We start from the raw sequence: 15,747 nt of genomic DNA on the forward strand, positions 1-15,747 counted from the left end.
TATGTAGTTTGGATCTTCAGTAGGAATTCTTTTTTTTTTTTTTTTTTAGGTAGAGTTTTGCTCTTGTTGCCCAGGCTGGAGTGCAGTGGTGCAATTTCAGCTCACCGCAACCTCTGCCTCCTGGGTTCAAGCAATTCTCTTCCCTCAGTCTCCCCAGTAGCTGGGATTACAGACGTTTGCCACCACACCTGGCTAATTTTTGTATTTTTGGTAGAGATGGGGTTTCTCCATGTTGGCCAGGCTGGTCTCAAACTCCCGACCTCAAGTGATCCACCTGCCTCAGCCTCCCAAAGTGCTGTGATTACCGGTCTAAGCCACCAAGCCTGGCTGTGTTCTGGAACTTTCTATACACGGACTTACTTGAGTCCCATTGTGCCTGGCTTCTGCCCCGCATTGGCCGGACCCCTCCATTCATGTGGTTGAGTATGATCGTCTGTCTGTCCGCTTCAGCTGCCCATGTTTGGACCCCGGATTTCCTCCTCTGCCCTGGACCGGCCGTCACCACCCTTTCTGTCTTCCTTCTAGGAAACCACCCTGGGCAGGAGAGAAGCCGACCCTCTTGGGGGTGCTTTCTCTGCGTTTGAACATCTACAGCTGCTTCTGAGGGGCTGGGAGCCGGGCCCCGGGGAGAGACGAGCCATGGAGCCCCCACGACCTCAGCATTCAGGGACCTCACCTTAGGAGAGCGTCATCCACAGCTTCCACCAGGGCAAAGGAGCTGAGCACCGGTCCCCAGCCCAGCCCACCTCCCTCCCCCAGCCCCTGGTGGGCATGGACTAGTGGCTGTGAGCCGCCAGAGCTGATGCCCGGCCCCCAGGGGGGCGGAGGCGCCCCCACCATGAGCCTGGGCAAGCTCTCACCTGTGGGCTGGGTGTCCAGTTCCCAGGGAAAGAGGCGGCTGACTGCAGACATGATCAGCCCCCCACTCGGGGACTTCCGCCACACCATGCATGTGGGCCGTGGCGGGGACGTCTTTGGGGACACCTCCTTCCTCAGCAACCACGGTGGCAGCTCCGGGGGCACCCATCGCTCACCCCGCAGCTTCCTGGCCAAGAAGCTGCAGCTAGTGCGGAGGGTGGGGGTGCTCCCCCGGAGGATGGCGTCCCCGCCTGCGCCCTCACCGGCTCCGCCGGCCATCTCCCCCATCATCAAGAACGCCATCTCCCTGCCCCAGCTCAACCAGGCCGCCTACGACAGCCTCGTGGTTGGCAAGCTCAGCTTCGACGGCAGCCCCACCAGCTCCACAGACGGCCGCTCCAGCTACGGTGAGAGCCTGGGTTGCTGACCCACTTTTCAGAGGCTGAGGCTGAGGCCCAGAGGGGACCAGGGGCTCCTCCAGGCTCCAAATGAGCTCTTTCCCCCAGGTCCCTTGGTCTCACCGCAGAGGTCAGGCCCAAACCCCACATTACAGATGAGGAGGGCCTGCAGAGGTGGGAACAGGCGGACTCCCCGAAACACCCGGGGTTGAGAGTGAGGGGGTGGAGTTTGAGTTCTAACTGCCCCTCACTTGCTGTGACCCGGGCAAGCACCTCCCCGTCTCTGGGCCTCAGCTGAACCAGTCAACCACCTGTCCTCGCCCCATTCAGCCACGTGTCGGAATGATACTATGGAGAGGTGAAGGGCCGCCTGGGCTCTGCATTCCAGTCCAGTTCTGCCTAATTTCCAGGAAGTCAACTGACTTCTATAAGTTCAAGTCCTCACCTAGATAATGAGTCTCTGGGATCATTGCTAAGACCCAGGGCCAGGAGAGGCCCAGGGGCTGGCACACAGTAGGTGCTCAGGACACTGGAGCAGTTGTTATTTGAACTTGGCGTCCTGTAACTCAACAGATTTGGAAACCCACTCACAGGGGCCGAAAGCCAGGGCCCTTTCTGCCCAGCCAGAAGTGCCACCTTGGCTGTTAGGGAAGAGCTCACCTGGGAACCATGGGCCCCTGCTGCCACCTGGTGGCCACTCCCTGCCCCAGGCGGCTGCTCAGAATGCACTGAGGACCTGTCCACAGAAACAGATTATTATGTCTCAGGTCTGTGGTCCTGGATGCAGCAGCTGGGCCACATGCCCTTAGGAAGGCATGTGTCTGTCCTTCATTTCTATGCAGTCAGACCCCGACTGCTGGTCCCATCCCTGGTTGGTGTCCACAAACCAGCCTCGTGCTCTGGGGTTCCCCTGCAGCCATCAGCCAGCGTCATGGCAGGGAGCTGGCCATGGCCGAGGTCGCAGTTGGGACTGAGAGTCAGGAGATTTGAGCTCCAGGCTTGATTCCACCCCGTCAGAATTCTCTGGCCTTGGGCTAGCCCCTTCTCATCCCAAACTGAGCCTGACTTTCCTCACCTGCAGAGTGGAAATGAGGGTGACGACTTTCCGTTCAGGATAGAAAGATCACACAGGACCATGAAGCGTATTATATTGCAAAGATGGGAGAAACTGAGGCCAGAGAGGGGAGGGGCTTGCTAGAGGCCACACAGCAAGCCAGGACTGGTCCTATCTCCCCTCCTTAATTCCTGACGAGGGACTCCAGCTCTGAGCCCATTGCCCGTTTCTTTTCTAGGCCTGGACTCTGGGTTCTGCACCATCTCCCGCCTGCCCCGCTCAGAAAAGCCACATGACCGAGACCGGGATGCTTCCTTCCCCTCTGAGCCGGGGCTCCGCCGCTCGGACTCTCTCTTGTCCTTCCGCCTGGACCTCGATCTTGGGCCCTCACTCCTCAGCGAGCTGCTGGGGGTCATGAGCCTCCCAGAAACCCCTGCAGCTGAGACCCCAGCCCCTGCTGCAAACCCCTCGGCCCCTGCTGCAAACCCCTCGGCCCCTGCTGCAAGCTCCACACCCCGTGGACGCTGTCCCAATGGGGTAACAGCGGGGTTGGGCCCAGTGGTGGAGGTGAAGCCCAGCCCAGTGGGAGGGGGTCCCCTCAGACCTGCTGACCCAGCCCTCAGCAGGCACTGGGGAGCAGGCTGGGGTGGCGACGCCTACTACCCGAATACACGGCGGGAGCGGGTGCCCCAAGCCCAGGCCTCCTGGGAGAGCCTGGACGAAGAGTGGAGGGCGCCCCAGGCAGGCACCAGGACCCCGGTGCCCAGCACAGTGCAAACACACACCTTCGAATTTGCAGATGCTGAAGAGGATGATGAGGTCAAGGTGTGAGTGGCTGGGGCCTGTTCTCGGGGCCCCATCTAGGTGCAGAGCCAGCCCCTCACCTAACAGCTGATTCCTGCCAGACCAGAGAGGGGAGAAGCCGAGTTGCCCTAAGTTCCTCCCCGCCTCTGCAGGACAGACATGGGAGGAAGGACAGGGACAGCCAGGCTTGCTCTGGGACTTGGATGCTCCCAGGGGCCTGCCAGGCTGACCACCTCCCCCGACTGCCACTCTGGACCTAATAGCTATTCCTTAGGCCCCACCCCATGCCACCCCCACCAGCTGGAGGGCCCAGCCTCACAGTGTGGCCTTTGTGCCAGACCAAGCTGTCCGTGTGGGGTGGGGGGCAGGGAGTGTACCACACAGAGCCATTGTCTCACCTCCCAAAGGGACCGCCTGCCCCCAGCTCATCCCAGAGTGTCCCCGCTGCAACTGTGACAGCCCTATCCCAGACCACTTCCCCAACCTCCCCGCCCCAGCCTCCCACTTATCCCACGAAGGTCAGCTATGGCCTCACGGGGAGGAATCCCACCTGCCTGTATACTCCAGACCTGCCTCTGGGACCTGATTAAATAAGGCTGTTTTGATAAAAGGCTTCCTGCAAGGTGCTTGGGGACCTGGGAGAACAGCATCTGCTCCACACCTGCTTAAGTACCCCCACCCAGGGAGTTTAGAAAGCCACGGACCCCCCATCGAGGCCCCCAGCAGGGGAGGGGAGGGGAGCACCAAGGGGAGGGTAATGAGTAACCAGGCTGGAATGCCCCTGAGATAAGAGGCCCAGGTGGGAGCCCTTATCTGCAGTTCCGGAATGGCCGCTGGCCCAGGTGCCTGGGACTAGTGTCTGCCCCATAATCCCACGAGGCAGGGTGGCATTTGCTCTGGTGATATGGGGGCAGGTAGACAGGAGCACATGCGTAGGACTGTTGGGAGCATGTCTCAGCCTCCCAGCGGGGCAGTCAGGTGTCCTTGAATCTCAGTTTCCTCCTCTGTATCATGAAAATGCCAGGAGCATTAAAATGCATGAAAAGAGAAATCCCGTGCTTAGGTATCTGAAGACCTGTTACGTTTAGCCACAAACAGTCAACATACGGTGGTGAGCTCCCTGTCACTAGAGGTATGCAACCAGAAGGTGTGTGGCGGGATCACTATGGGAGCCTGGGCTAGACCTTCAGGATCCCTGTCAGTGGGACATTCTAGATCATGGCATGCCTTCATTCAGGAGTCCTCAGACCAGGGGTATCCAGCGTTTTTGTAAGCTTGAGGGACCCAGGAGACTGAGTCACAAACCATAGTTCTTGCCACAGGAAGACACAATGGATTATTTTGCTTGCTTTTGGCCTTGGGGCAGGAACTGCAGACAGCGGTAGGGGACACACCCAGGACCCAAGGGCTGTTGATCCTGGTGTGACTCTGAAGAAAACCCAGGATGGGGAATCTCAGCTGGAGGTCTTTTATTCTTTTAACTTGAAAGAGGATAAGGTGAACCCGCCACTCACACTCAGGTAGCTCAGGTGGCTGTGGCCCAGCCTGTTGGGAAAGGTCAGCTGGTGCCCGTCCGGCAGCTTCAAATTGAATTTGTCACTCTCAAAGGTCACCGTGAACTGTGGGGAGGGAGGGTGTCAAGGAGGCAGGAAGACCCGGAAATGGGCCAGGGCAGTGCCTGGTGGCTCAAACGGTGCCAGCATCTGTGTCCCGGCCAGACTCACTCCCATCTGGGCCCTCCCCTTGACCTCGCCCCAGTCCCTTTTCCCCCTTTGACCTCACCTTGACCTCAGACCCTGGGCTGAAGCACAGGTGACCTTCCCGTTGTTCTTGTCCCCAGTTGCCGCCATCCCGTGAGTTGCAGACAATGGTGGATTCACTGAAGCGAGGGTTGAAATGCAGGTTCAGCGTGTCTGTCTTCTGGCCCAGATTAATTACAAAGCTGCAGGGGAAGGGGTAGCAGGTGAGGCTCAGGGCTCAGGCCTGGATAAAGCAGCTTGGATTGGAGGATCTTTGTGGACCACAAGCTGGAAGAATCAAAGCTCGTGTGAGTTGAGCTCCATGCCTTAACAAGGGCGGTAACACCTGGGTCGGACTCAGTGCTGTGGTGGCGCATTTCCATTTGGAGCAGGGATCAAAGCTGTTGGTAGAAGGGTAACTGATAGTGACAGCTTCAGGAATTGGGGGTGGCTCTCCTGGGAGAGTGAAATGCTATCTCTTAGATATCTGAAGACCTATTAAATTTAACCACAAACAGCCAGCCTAATGTGGTGAGCTCCCCATCACTGCAGGGAAGCAACCGTGGTATTATTACTTCTTGGCAGGATCACTATAGGAGCCTGGGTTAGACCTTCGGGGTTCCTGAAAGCGGGGCATTCTGGGTCATGGGGTACCTTCATTCGGGAGTCTCAGACCAAGGGTATCACACATTTTGGCAAACTTGAGGAACCCTAGGAGAAAGAGGTCATTTTTCTCTTAGCTCCTTTATTTTTACTTATTATTTTTTGAGATGGAGTCTCCCTCTGATTCCCAGGCTGGAGTGCAGTGGTGCCATCTCGGCTCACTGCAACTGCCACCTCCCGGGTTCAATCAATTGGGCCTCAGCCTCCCGAGTAGCTGGGATTTCAGGCGCCCGCCACCACGCCCAGCTAATTTTGGTATTTTTAGTAAAGACAGGGTTTCACCATGTTGGCCAAGCTGGTCTGGAACTCCTGACCTCAGGCAATCCACCTGCCTTGGCCTCCCAGGGTGCTGGGATTACAGGCGTGAGCCACCGCACCTGGCCTTCTCCTAGCTCCTATGACGTGCACCTGCCAGCCCCCTCCCCAACCGAAAGTAGATAAAGAGCAGTTCCAAGATGCACTGACAGGTTCTACAGGCTAGAGAGCCCTTCGCTAGACTGTGAGTCACCGAGGTGGTGTCTGAGGCCTCTGGTTCTAACCAAGAGGATGCCTGTGAGACCACTCAGCATCCCCTGGCAGCTGCCCCAGTTTTATGCGCATAAAAGACTGGCCTGTGGCCATTCTGCTGGGTAAAGACTGTAGTGTCTCTGGGGATTTGGGCTTTCCCTAGAGGTACCTGCCCCAAAGGGAGGCAGGCAGAGTTCCAGGGGCTTCTCCACCTGCCCCTTCAATGTCTGTTGGGGCCAAGGAACACAGCATATGGCGTCAAGTCTGAAATTCTGCAGGTCCCCAAACCTGGCCTCAGGCATGAAGGCAGACCCCACAGAAAGGCAGCCAGCAGGGGTGTGGGGAGAAGGGTATGAAAAAGGGCCCCTTGGCCATACGTAGTGGCTCACACCTGTAATCCCAGCACTTTGGGAAGCCAAGGCGGGTGGATCACGAGGTCAGGAGTTCAAGACCAGCCTAGCCAACATAGTGAAACCCCGTCTCTACTAAAAATACAAAAATTAGCCAGCTGTGGTGGTGTGCACCTGTAATCCTAGCTACTCAGGAGGTCGAGACAGGGAAGTGCTTGAACCCAGGAGGTGGAGGTTGCAGTGAGCTGAGATCGCACCATTGCACTCCAGCCTGAGCAACAGAGCAAGACTCCATCTCAAAAAAAAAAAGGAAAAAGGACCCCTTGGCCTGAGGTCCCTGTGGCTGGACCACTCCACAGAGCTGCCCCGCGCGCCCTGCCTATTCCAGGCCTGGGGACCCCCCACCCCGCAACGTTGCTCACCCATCAGCGCCATCATCGATCCTGCCTGTGATCTTCAGGGTTGACCCCAGCTTCATGTCCATGTTCTTAACCTCAAATTCCCCCTGGGCCAACAGAGAAACAGTCCCCACAGAAAATCAATTCCACGCTTGCCCAGCACCTTCACCCACCTCACCCCAGCCCAGCCGCAGGTCTCACAATCCCCTGCCCACGTGAGGACACAAGAGGCCATCACGCCGGGAAGCAGCAGAGCCAGAGGCTCTGATCACGGCCTCCCGGAGCTCCCCATGCCCTGCCCTGCTTTGTTCTTATCCACCCCAGCCGGAGGCACAGGGCCCAGTTGGGGGAGGCTCAGTGTGCCCATCTATGAAATGGCAGGGTGCTTCCTGCCCGCCTCACAGTTTCACAAAGTGTTCAAGTGATGAAATCACACTGCCCTCAGCAGGACCCCAGACACAAAAACGTGAGATGGAAAACGACTGTATCAGAGGCATGAGGTCTCAGCCCATCTAGAAGAGGCAGCAACAGTTGCTATTTCTTTTTTTTTTTTTTTTTTTGAGACGGAGTTTCGCTCTTGTTACCCAGGCTGGAGTGCAATGGCGCGATCTCGGCACACCGCAACCTCCGCCTCCTGGGTTCAGGCAATTCTACTGCCTCAGCCTCCTGAGTAGCTGGGATTACAGGCATGTGCCACCATGCCCAGCTAATTTTTTGTAGTTTTAGTAGAGACGGGGTTTCACCGTGTTGACCAGGATGGTCTCGATCTCTTGACCTCATGATCCACCTGCCTCGGCCTCCCAAAGTGCTGGGATTACAGGCTTGAGCCACCGCGACCGGCCGACAGTTGCTATTTCTTTGCGCTCTTGTTAACAGGGCTGGAGTGCAATGGCGTGATCTCGGCTCACCGCAACCTCCGCCTCCCAGGCTCAAGCGATTCTCCTCCCTCAGCTTCCCGAGCAGCTGGGATTACAGGCATGCGCCACCACACCCAGCTAATATTTGTAGTTTTAGTAGAGACGGGGTTCCTCCATGTTGGTCAGGCTGGTTTCAAACTCCCCACCTCGGGTGATCCGCCCGCCTCGGCCTCCCAAAATGCTGGGATTACAGGCGTGAGCCACCGAGCCCAGCCCAGGCATCTCTGTTGGGGCTGGCCCGTGCCATTAGGATATTGAGCAGCATCCCTGGCCTCTACCCACTGGATGCCAGTGACACCCTCCCCTGAGCTGTGATGACCAAAAGTGTCTCCAGACAGGGTCAAATGTCCCCTGGGGGGCAAAGCCTCCCTGCTTTAGAGAAAGCGGGGTTTGGAGGCTGGACGCCTAACCCCCCAAGTCAGCACTTAACATAATAGCAGGGTCCAGATTTTGGAGCCAGGCAGATGGGATTAAAATCAGTCTCTCACTGGCAAACAGCATTATCTCCAGGAGATGAGGTTACCCAGTGAGGACAGTCCCAAAGGGGCTCAAACAAGAAGCAGAACACAAGTGTGTCCGCCACACAGCAGGCACTCCCAGACATGCACCCTCCACACACATGTCTAACGATTCTCCTGCCTCAGTCTCCCAAGCAGCTGGGATTATAGGTGCTTGCCACCACGTCTGGCTAATTTTCTATTTTTTTGTGTTTTTAGTAGAGACGGGGTTTCACCATGTTGGCTAGGCTGGTCTTGAACTCCTGACCTCAGGTGATCTGCCACCTATGGCCTCCCAAAGTGCTGAGATTGCAGGTGTGAGCCACCGCACCTGGCTTCAATGTGACCTACTTTAAAATAGGGCCTTTGCCAATGTGATCGAGTTAAGAGGTCAGAGGTCATACTGGTTTAGGGTTGGTCGTAAATCCAATACAACCGATGTTCTCATAAGAGGAGAGAAATATGGGCCAGGCGCGGTGGCTCACGCCTGTAATCCCAGCACTTTGGGAGGCTGAGGTGGGCAATCACGAGGTCCTGAGTTCGAGACCAGCCTGGCCAATATGGTGAAACCACGTCTCTACTAAAAATACAAAAATCAGGTGGGCATGGTAGCACGTGCCTGTAATCTCAGCTACTCGGGAGGCTAAGCAGAAGAATCACTTGAACCCAGGAGGCAGAGGTTACAGTGAGCCAAGATTGCGCCACTGCATTCCAGCCTGGGTAACAGTGAGCATCCATCTCAAAAAAAAAAAAAAAAAAAAAAAAAAAAGAGGAGAGAAATATGGACACAAAGACAGAGACACACAGAGGGAGCCATGTGAAGTCGGAGGCAGAGATTAGAGTGATACAAGCCAAGGAATGCCAGGAGCCACCAGATGCTGAAAAAGGCCAGAGAGGACCCTCCCCTAGCACCTTCGGCAGGAGCGTAGCCCTGTAGCCCCTTGGTTCCAGGCTTTAGACATTGTTTAGAGAGAGTAAACGTCTATTGTGTGAAGCCACTCACAATTTGGTGGTAACTTGTTACTGCACCCTTAGGCAATGAATATACCATCTAATCCTCAGAAGATGCCGCCTGTCAGCCCATTCCACAGATATGGGTAAAAACTGGGGCTCAGAGAGGGTTAGTGACTTGGCCAAGGCCCCACAGTAAGCTATGGCAGGAACAGGTGTGGAATCAAAGAATCAGGGACGTCAGTGGGGATCTACTCAACCCCCTGCAATTTGCAGCTTGTGGCCTTGGGCAATTTACTCTCCAAGCCTTGGAGTGTGTGTGTGTGTGCGTGCGTGCGTGTGTGTGTGTGCGTGTGTGTATGAGACAAGGTCTCACTCTGTCACCCAGGCTGGAACACAATGGTGCAATCATGGCTCACTGCAGCCTCAACCTCCTGGTCTCAAGTGATCTTCCCACCTCAGCCTCCCAAGTAGCTGGGACTACAGAAGCGTGCCGCTATGCCCAGCTAATTTTTTAAGGCGGGGCATAGTGCCATGCACCTATGGCAGATAAGATCTCACTATATTGCCCAAGCTGAGATTTTTTATCTCCATAAAGATCAATGGAGGCCAGGAACAGTAGCTCACACTTGGAATCTCAGCACTTTGGGAGGCCAAGGCGGGAAGATCACTTGAGCCCAGTGAGGCCAGCCTGAGCAACACAGTGAGACCTCATCTCTATAAAAAATAAGAAACAGGCTGGACACAGTGGCTCATACCTGTAATCCTAGCACTTTGGGAGGCCGAGGTAGGAAGATCACTTGAGGTCAGGAGTTCGAGACTAGCCTGGCCAACTTTATGAAACTCTGTCTCTGCTTTAAAAACACAAAAAATTAGCCAGGTATGGTGGCGCATGCCTGTAATCCCAGCTATTTGGGAGGCAGAGGCTGGAGAATTGCTTGAACCCAGGCGGCAGAGGTTTCAGTGAGCCAAGATCGTGCCACTGCACTCCAGCCTGGGCAACAGAGCAAGACCCCATCTCAAAAAAAAAGAAACAAAATTAGGCAGTGTTGCATGCCTGGGGTCCCAAGTACTCAAGACACTGAGGTGAGAGGATCATTTAAGCCAAGGAGGTCAAGTCTACAGTGAGCTGTGATCGTCAGCACTGCACTCCACCTGGCGACAGAGCAAGACACTGTTTAAAAATAAAGACCCCTGTCCAACTTCTTTGCTGCACAGATGGGGAAACTGAGGCCCAGAGAGGGACAGAAATGGTTTTCCCTGAAAGTCCCCACCCAGGCAAAGACATAGGTGAACACAGTGGGGCAGGCAGCAGGGGGCTGGTGTCCTCACCATCGCGGTGACAGCTCCTGGTGGCAGCTCCCAGCGGCTCCTGGAGGCCTGTGCTCAGGGTCTCAACTCGTGGTCAAGCTTATATCTTAGAATATTACACATTAACTCCCCCAAGGCCATAAATGAGGACTTTGCCCTTTCTACCGGGTGTCTCCCCGCCTGCATCTCCCAGTACCCAGAACAAATAGGCAGAAGACTCCTCAGCCAGCTCCACCCCAGCCCGCCCCGAGCATCCTCCTGGCCCCTCTTCAGCCCAGCCTCCCCATCCTCAGCACTCCCAGAGCCCAAGAGGCAAGGCGGCCCCAGCTCTGCTCCGCAACAAACCGCAATGCGGCCGCTTGACAGCGCTCCCAGCCTCCCTCACTGAGCCCAGCTTCCCTGTCTGTAAAAAGAGAGATTTGCTTTGCAAAAAATAAAAAGCCTAACCTTCTAATTTTCTATGATGTCATGATTCATTTTCAGAAAATACTATGTTTTCTCCTTCCCTCACCCTATTATTTATCTGATCAGACATGTAGGTTTCAAAACCAATCCATGGAGTCAAAGAAAAGATCTCAGAGTATTTACAACAAATGGTCAAAAGCGGAGAAGGGCCAGGTGCGGTGGCTTAACGCCTGTAATCCCACCACTTTGGGAGGCCAAGGTGGGTGGATCACTTGAGGTCAGGAGTTCGAGACCAGCCTGGTCAACATGGTGAAACCCCGTCTCTACTAAAAATACAAAAATTAGCTGGGCATGGTGGTGGGTACCTATTAGTCCCAGCTGCTCGGGAGGCTGAGGCAGGAGAATCAGTAGAACCCAGGAGGCAGAGGTTGCAGTGAGCCGAGATTGTGCCGCTGCACTCCAGCCTGGGCGACAGTGAGACTCCGACTCAAAGAAAAAATAAATAAAGGCGGAGAAGGAGTGGGAGGGCTGAGTGGGGGACACGGAGGATGAAAACGCTTTGCTCTTGACTTCTGTTACTTGTGTAAGTGGCATGCTTACTGCAGACAATTAGAGGTATTAAAGAAGAAGAAGAATCCCTCATAATCCCACCGCCACCAGGGACCCGCTTACTCTTTTGGCACGTTTCCTTCCAGGCGGTTTTCCGCACGTTTATATCACAGACACCCCTCTGTCCGTGCAATTGTTTATCTTTCTTCATTTGGGAAACATTAAAGACCACAAATCTATATTTCAGAACCATACTTCAACACCTGCAAAACACTCTACCTTCCATCAATTGAATTTATTTAGCCAATTTCCTTCTGCAAAACACTCACATTAATGCTGCATTAAATCTATTTGGACATAAAGGTCGGCTACACCGTGACAACGTATGCAGGGCAGATTCCCAGAAGGAGAACTTTTCTAGAGCTCAGGATTTGGCGAGCCAGAGCATTTTCCATCAGAGTTGGCGGCGGCCACCCCGGGCAGGGTGTGGGGAGCTGGCCTTGCCGAGGGCACTCGGTGCCAGGAGCCTGCAGGTGGCTCACTGCCCAGTGCCGACGTAGGACACCACCTTCGGTCCCCAGCTGGCTCCAAATGGGGAGTGACTTCCTCTTTCCACCCACAAGAAAATTGATCCCCTCTCGGCCTTTCTCCCAGGGGCACGGTAAAGCCTCAGCAAGATAAGGAGTTTTAAAACGCTTTCTCCACGGAAACTAATCAACAGAAACCATACCTTTTAAAGGTGGCATTTTTCTGATTATAATAATATTAGCTCACTAGAGGAGGTTTCAGAAAGTACACAAAGTAAAAGGAGTTTACAGTTCACTGGTTTTAAAAGAATGTTCAAAGGACGGGGAACATGACCACAGGTATGATTGAAGTACTTTGCTGTGTATAGATTTTATACCAGTGAGAAACTGAAACAAAAGAAAAAACGCTAGTCTCGGTGGCTCATGCCTGTAATCCCAGTACTTTGGGAGGCCAAGGCAGGCAGATCACCTAAGGTCGCAGCATGACCAACGTGGAGAAACCCCATCTCTACTAAAAATACAAAATTAGCCAGGCGTGGTAGTGCATGCCTGTAATCCCAGCTACTCAGGAGGCTGAGGAAGGAGAATCGCTTGGATCTGGGAGGTGGAGGTTGCAGTGAGCCGAGATCGTGCCATTGCACTTCATCCTGGACAACCAGAGCAAAACTCTATCTCAAAAAAAAGAAAAAGAGTATTTTTTGAGGCCAAGGCGGGCAGATCATGCGGTCAGGAGTTCGAGACCAGCCTGGCCAACAGGGTGAAACCCGTCTCCACTAAAGATACAATAAATTAGCCAGGCGTGGTGGTGAGTGCCGGTAATCCCAGCTACTGGGGAGGCTGAGGCAGAATTGCTTGAACCCGGGAGGCGGAGGTTGCAGTGAGCTGAGATAGCGCCATTGCACTCCAGCCTGGGTGTCAGGGCAAGACTCCATCTCCAAAAAAAAAAAAAAGAAAGAAAAATAAAAAGGAATAGCTGGGTGTGCTGGTTCAACCCTGTAATCCCAGCACTTTGGGAGGCCGAGGTGGGTGGATCACTTTGAGTCCAGGAGTTCGAGCCCAGCCTGAGCCGCATAGTGAGACCCTGTCTCTATGTGGTTGTTAAAAAATCTATTTTAGCTTAGCCGGGCATGGTGGCACACATCAGTAGTCCCAGCTACTCAATGAAGTAGGAGAGTCACTTGAGCCCTGGCGGTCCAGACTGCAGTGAGCCATGATTGTGCCACTGCACTGCAGCCTGGGTGGCGTGACAGATTCTGTCTCAAAGGAAAAAAAGAAAGAAAGAAGAGAAATCCTGATACTCACGTCTGTAACCTTGTCCCCTTAACAACGGCTACTTTCCACAGGTGTTACTTTCTGAATGGTTACTCTTTGCACATTCCGAACCACTTTCTCCAGCCCTCATCGTTATCAACTCACTGTAAATTCTCAAGGGAACTCTGTTCGCGCCCCATTTTTCAGGTAGGGAATTAAGGATCCCAGGACTCACACAATGAGAAAGTAGCAGAGTTTGCTGTCTGACAACCAATCCCTTGCTTAGGAGCCTGCCGAGGCGTGTGGCACTTTCCTCACTAAGCGAAAAGCACATTTGACCTCCAGTGTGACCTTGAGCCCTCTGTGTGGTGGCCGCCTCTGGGATGGCCCCAGTGATGGCCAGCTCCTGGTAATCACACCCTTGCATACTCGGCTCCCCTTGAGCATGGCTGGACATGGTGACTTGCTTCTAACTAAAAGAATACTAGCGGGGTGCAGTGGTTCACGCCTGTAATCCCAGCACTTTGGGAGGCAGAGGCGGGTGGATCACAAGGTCAGGAGTTGGAGACCAGCCTGGCCAATATGGTAAAACCCCGTCTTTACTAAAAATACAAAAATTAGCTGGACGTGGTGGTGCGCACCTGTAGTCCAGCTACTCGGGAGGCTGAGGCAGGAGAATCAGTTGATCCCGGGAGGCAGAGGTTGCAGTGAGCCAAGATCATGCCACTGCACTTCAGCCTGGGTGACACAGTGAGACTCCATCTCAAAAAAAAAAGTCACTTGCGGATGATACAGGGCTCAACTCTTGGCTCCACCTCTTCCTAGCTGTGTGACCTTGAGCCAAGTCAGGTGACCTCTGAATTCAGGTTCCTCGGGTGTGAAATGAGAACACTAAGTGTTATGAGGATGAAGAGAGATAACGCCCAGCCCTTCGTTAATACTTAATGGACACTATTTGTTATTATTATCAGGAGCCCCGTGCCCCACCTGTGTCAGCTATGGAGAAAGCAGTCACCTCCTCCTGGCAGCCGTAGGGACTGTGGGAACATTCTGCTTACAGGCCCCCAGGGCCCCATTATGACTTCTGTGTCCCTGAGACACTTCCACCTCCACAAGCCCCTTCCTACACACATATACATAGGAACTTGATATACATAAATACATGTGCACACATATGTAACTCTATCTTACAGCTTCATCAAATGAATATATCATATATTAAAAATTAGGGGCCGGGCATGGTGGCTCACGCCTGTAATCCCAGCATTTTGGGAGGCCGAGGCGGGTGGATCATGAGGTCAAGAGATCGAAACCATCCTGGTCAACATGGTGAAACCCCGTCTCTACTAAAAATAAAAAAAGTCAGCTGGGCATGGTGGCGCATGCCTGTAATCCCAGCTACTCAGGAGGCTGAGGCAGGAGAATTGCCTGAACCCAGGAGGTGGAGGTTGCGGTGAGCCGAGATCGCGCCATTGCACTCTAGCCTGGGTAACAAGAGTGAAACTCCGTCTCAAAAAAAAAAATTTGGGAGCCAGGTACAGGGCTCACTCCTGTAATCCTAAAACTTGAAAAGGCCAAGGCAGGCAGATCCCTTGAGCCTAGCAGTTCAAGACCAACCTGGGCAAACTGGCAAGACCTAATCTCTACAAAGATAATATATTTTTATTTTTATTTTGAGATGGAGTTTTGCTCTTGTCACCCAGGCTGGAGTGCAGTGGCACCATCCTGCCTCACTGCAACCTCCATCTCTTGGGTTCAATGATTCTCCTACCTCAGCCTCCCGAGTATCTGGGGTTGCAGGGGCACACCACCACGCCCAGCTAATTTTTGTATTTTTAGCAGAGACAGCGTTCACCATGGTGGCCAGGCTGGTCTCAAACGCCTGACCTCAGGTGACCCACCTGCCTTGGCCTCTCAAAGTGCTGGGATTACAGGTGTGAGCCCCGATGCCTAGCTACAAAAGATATTCTCAAATTAGCTGGGCACGGTGGAGCACACCTGTAGTCCCAGCTACTGGGGAGGTGGAGGTGGGAGGATCACTTGAGCCCAGGAGGTCAAGGCTGCAGTTAGCCGTTACTATGTCACTGCACTCCAGCCTGGACAATCTTATCTCAAAAAATAATAAAAAAATAGAATAGGGGTGGTAGTAACCCACTCAAAGGCTGCTATGTGGATCACCACAAGACAACGTGTGAAAAGAGCCCTGTACAATCCTTAGCACATAGTAGGTGCTCAGTAATGGGAAGACTGTTGTTGATGATGATTACGGTGCATCCCTATGCCCCAGGGAGCCTCTGCCCCTTATAGGCTTGTTTTCTTCCAGTTCTTCCTGCAATCTCCAGTCTCACCCTCTCCTCACTGATCTCCTTTGTCCCAAGAGCTGGATCAGAGATAAGAGAATCTTTAAGGAACTGAACTCAACTTTGGTCTCTGTTATTTTGAAAAATTACTGGGACCAAGTCAGTCTCTTCCCCAAGTAGAAAATCTGAAACTCATAGCAGAAAAGGATTTGAAATTTGAACCCAAGGCCTTGTCCTAAACTCCTTCCTGTAGCCACAACAGAAAACA

The 15,747-nt window shown here is 53.7% G+C and overlaps 2 protein-coding genes across 5 annotated transcripts in view; one reads left to right on the top strand and one right to left on the bottom strand.

The window, feature by feature from the left end:
• Positions 1-3,724, top strand: part of CDC42EP1 (CDC42 effector protein 1) — an 8,837-nt gene extending 5,113 nt beyond the window's left edge. For all 3 annotated transcript variants that reach the window (XM_032266687.1, XM_032266689.1, XM_032266688.1), the window contains exons 2-3: positions 526-1,265; positions 2,549-3,724. In XM_032266687.1, the coding sequence (XP_032122578.1) occupies positions 803-1,265; positions 2,549-3,141 (1,056 nt within the window). In that variant the 5' untranslated portion in view covers positions 526-802 and the 3' untranslated portion in view covers positions 3,142-3,724. The remainder of the gene's footprint in view (positions 1-525; positions 1,266-2,548) is intronic.
• Positions 3,725-4,566: 842 nt separating this feature from the next.
• LGALS2 (galectin 2) overlaps positions 4,567-15,747 on the bottom strand; it is a 29,518-nt gene continuing 18,337 nt past the window's right edge. The window contains exons 1-4 of one of the 2 annotated variants that reach the window (XM_032266692.1): positions 10,469-10,669; positions 6,796-6,878; positions 4,897-5,056; positions 4,567-4,733 (exon numbers count right to left, since the gene is read on the bottom strand). In XM_032266692.1, coding sequence (XP_032122583.1) covers positions 4,584-4,733; positions 4,897-5,056; positions 6,796-6,878; positions 10,469-10,471 — 396 coding nt within the window. In that variant the 5' untranslated portion in view covers positions 10,472-10,669 and the 3' untranslated portion in view covers positions 4,567-4,583. Of the gene's footprint in view, positions 4,734-4,896; positions 5,057-6,795; positions 6,879-10,468; positions 10,670-15,747 lie in introns of those variants that run through there. The other variant, XM_032266691.1, reaches the window with a different exon arrangement.

The sequence above is a fragment of the Sapajus apella genome, unplaced genomic scaffold (genome assembly GCF_009761245.1).
Source record: "Sapajus apella isolate SASKATOON/1434 unplaced genomic scaffold, GSC_monkey_1.0 scaffold160, whole genome shotgun sequence".
In the NCBI taxonomy this organism is placed as follows: domain Eukaryota; kingdom Metazoa; phylum Chordata; class Mammalia; order Primates; family Cebidae; genus Sapajus; species Sapajus apella.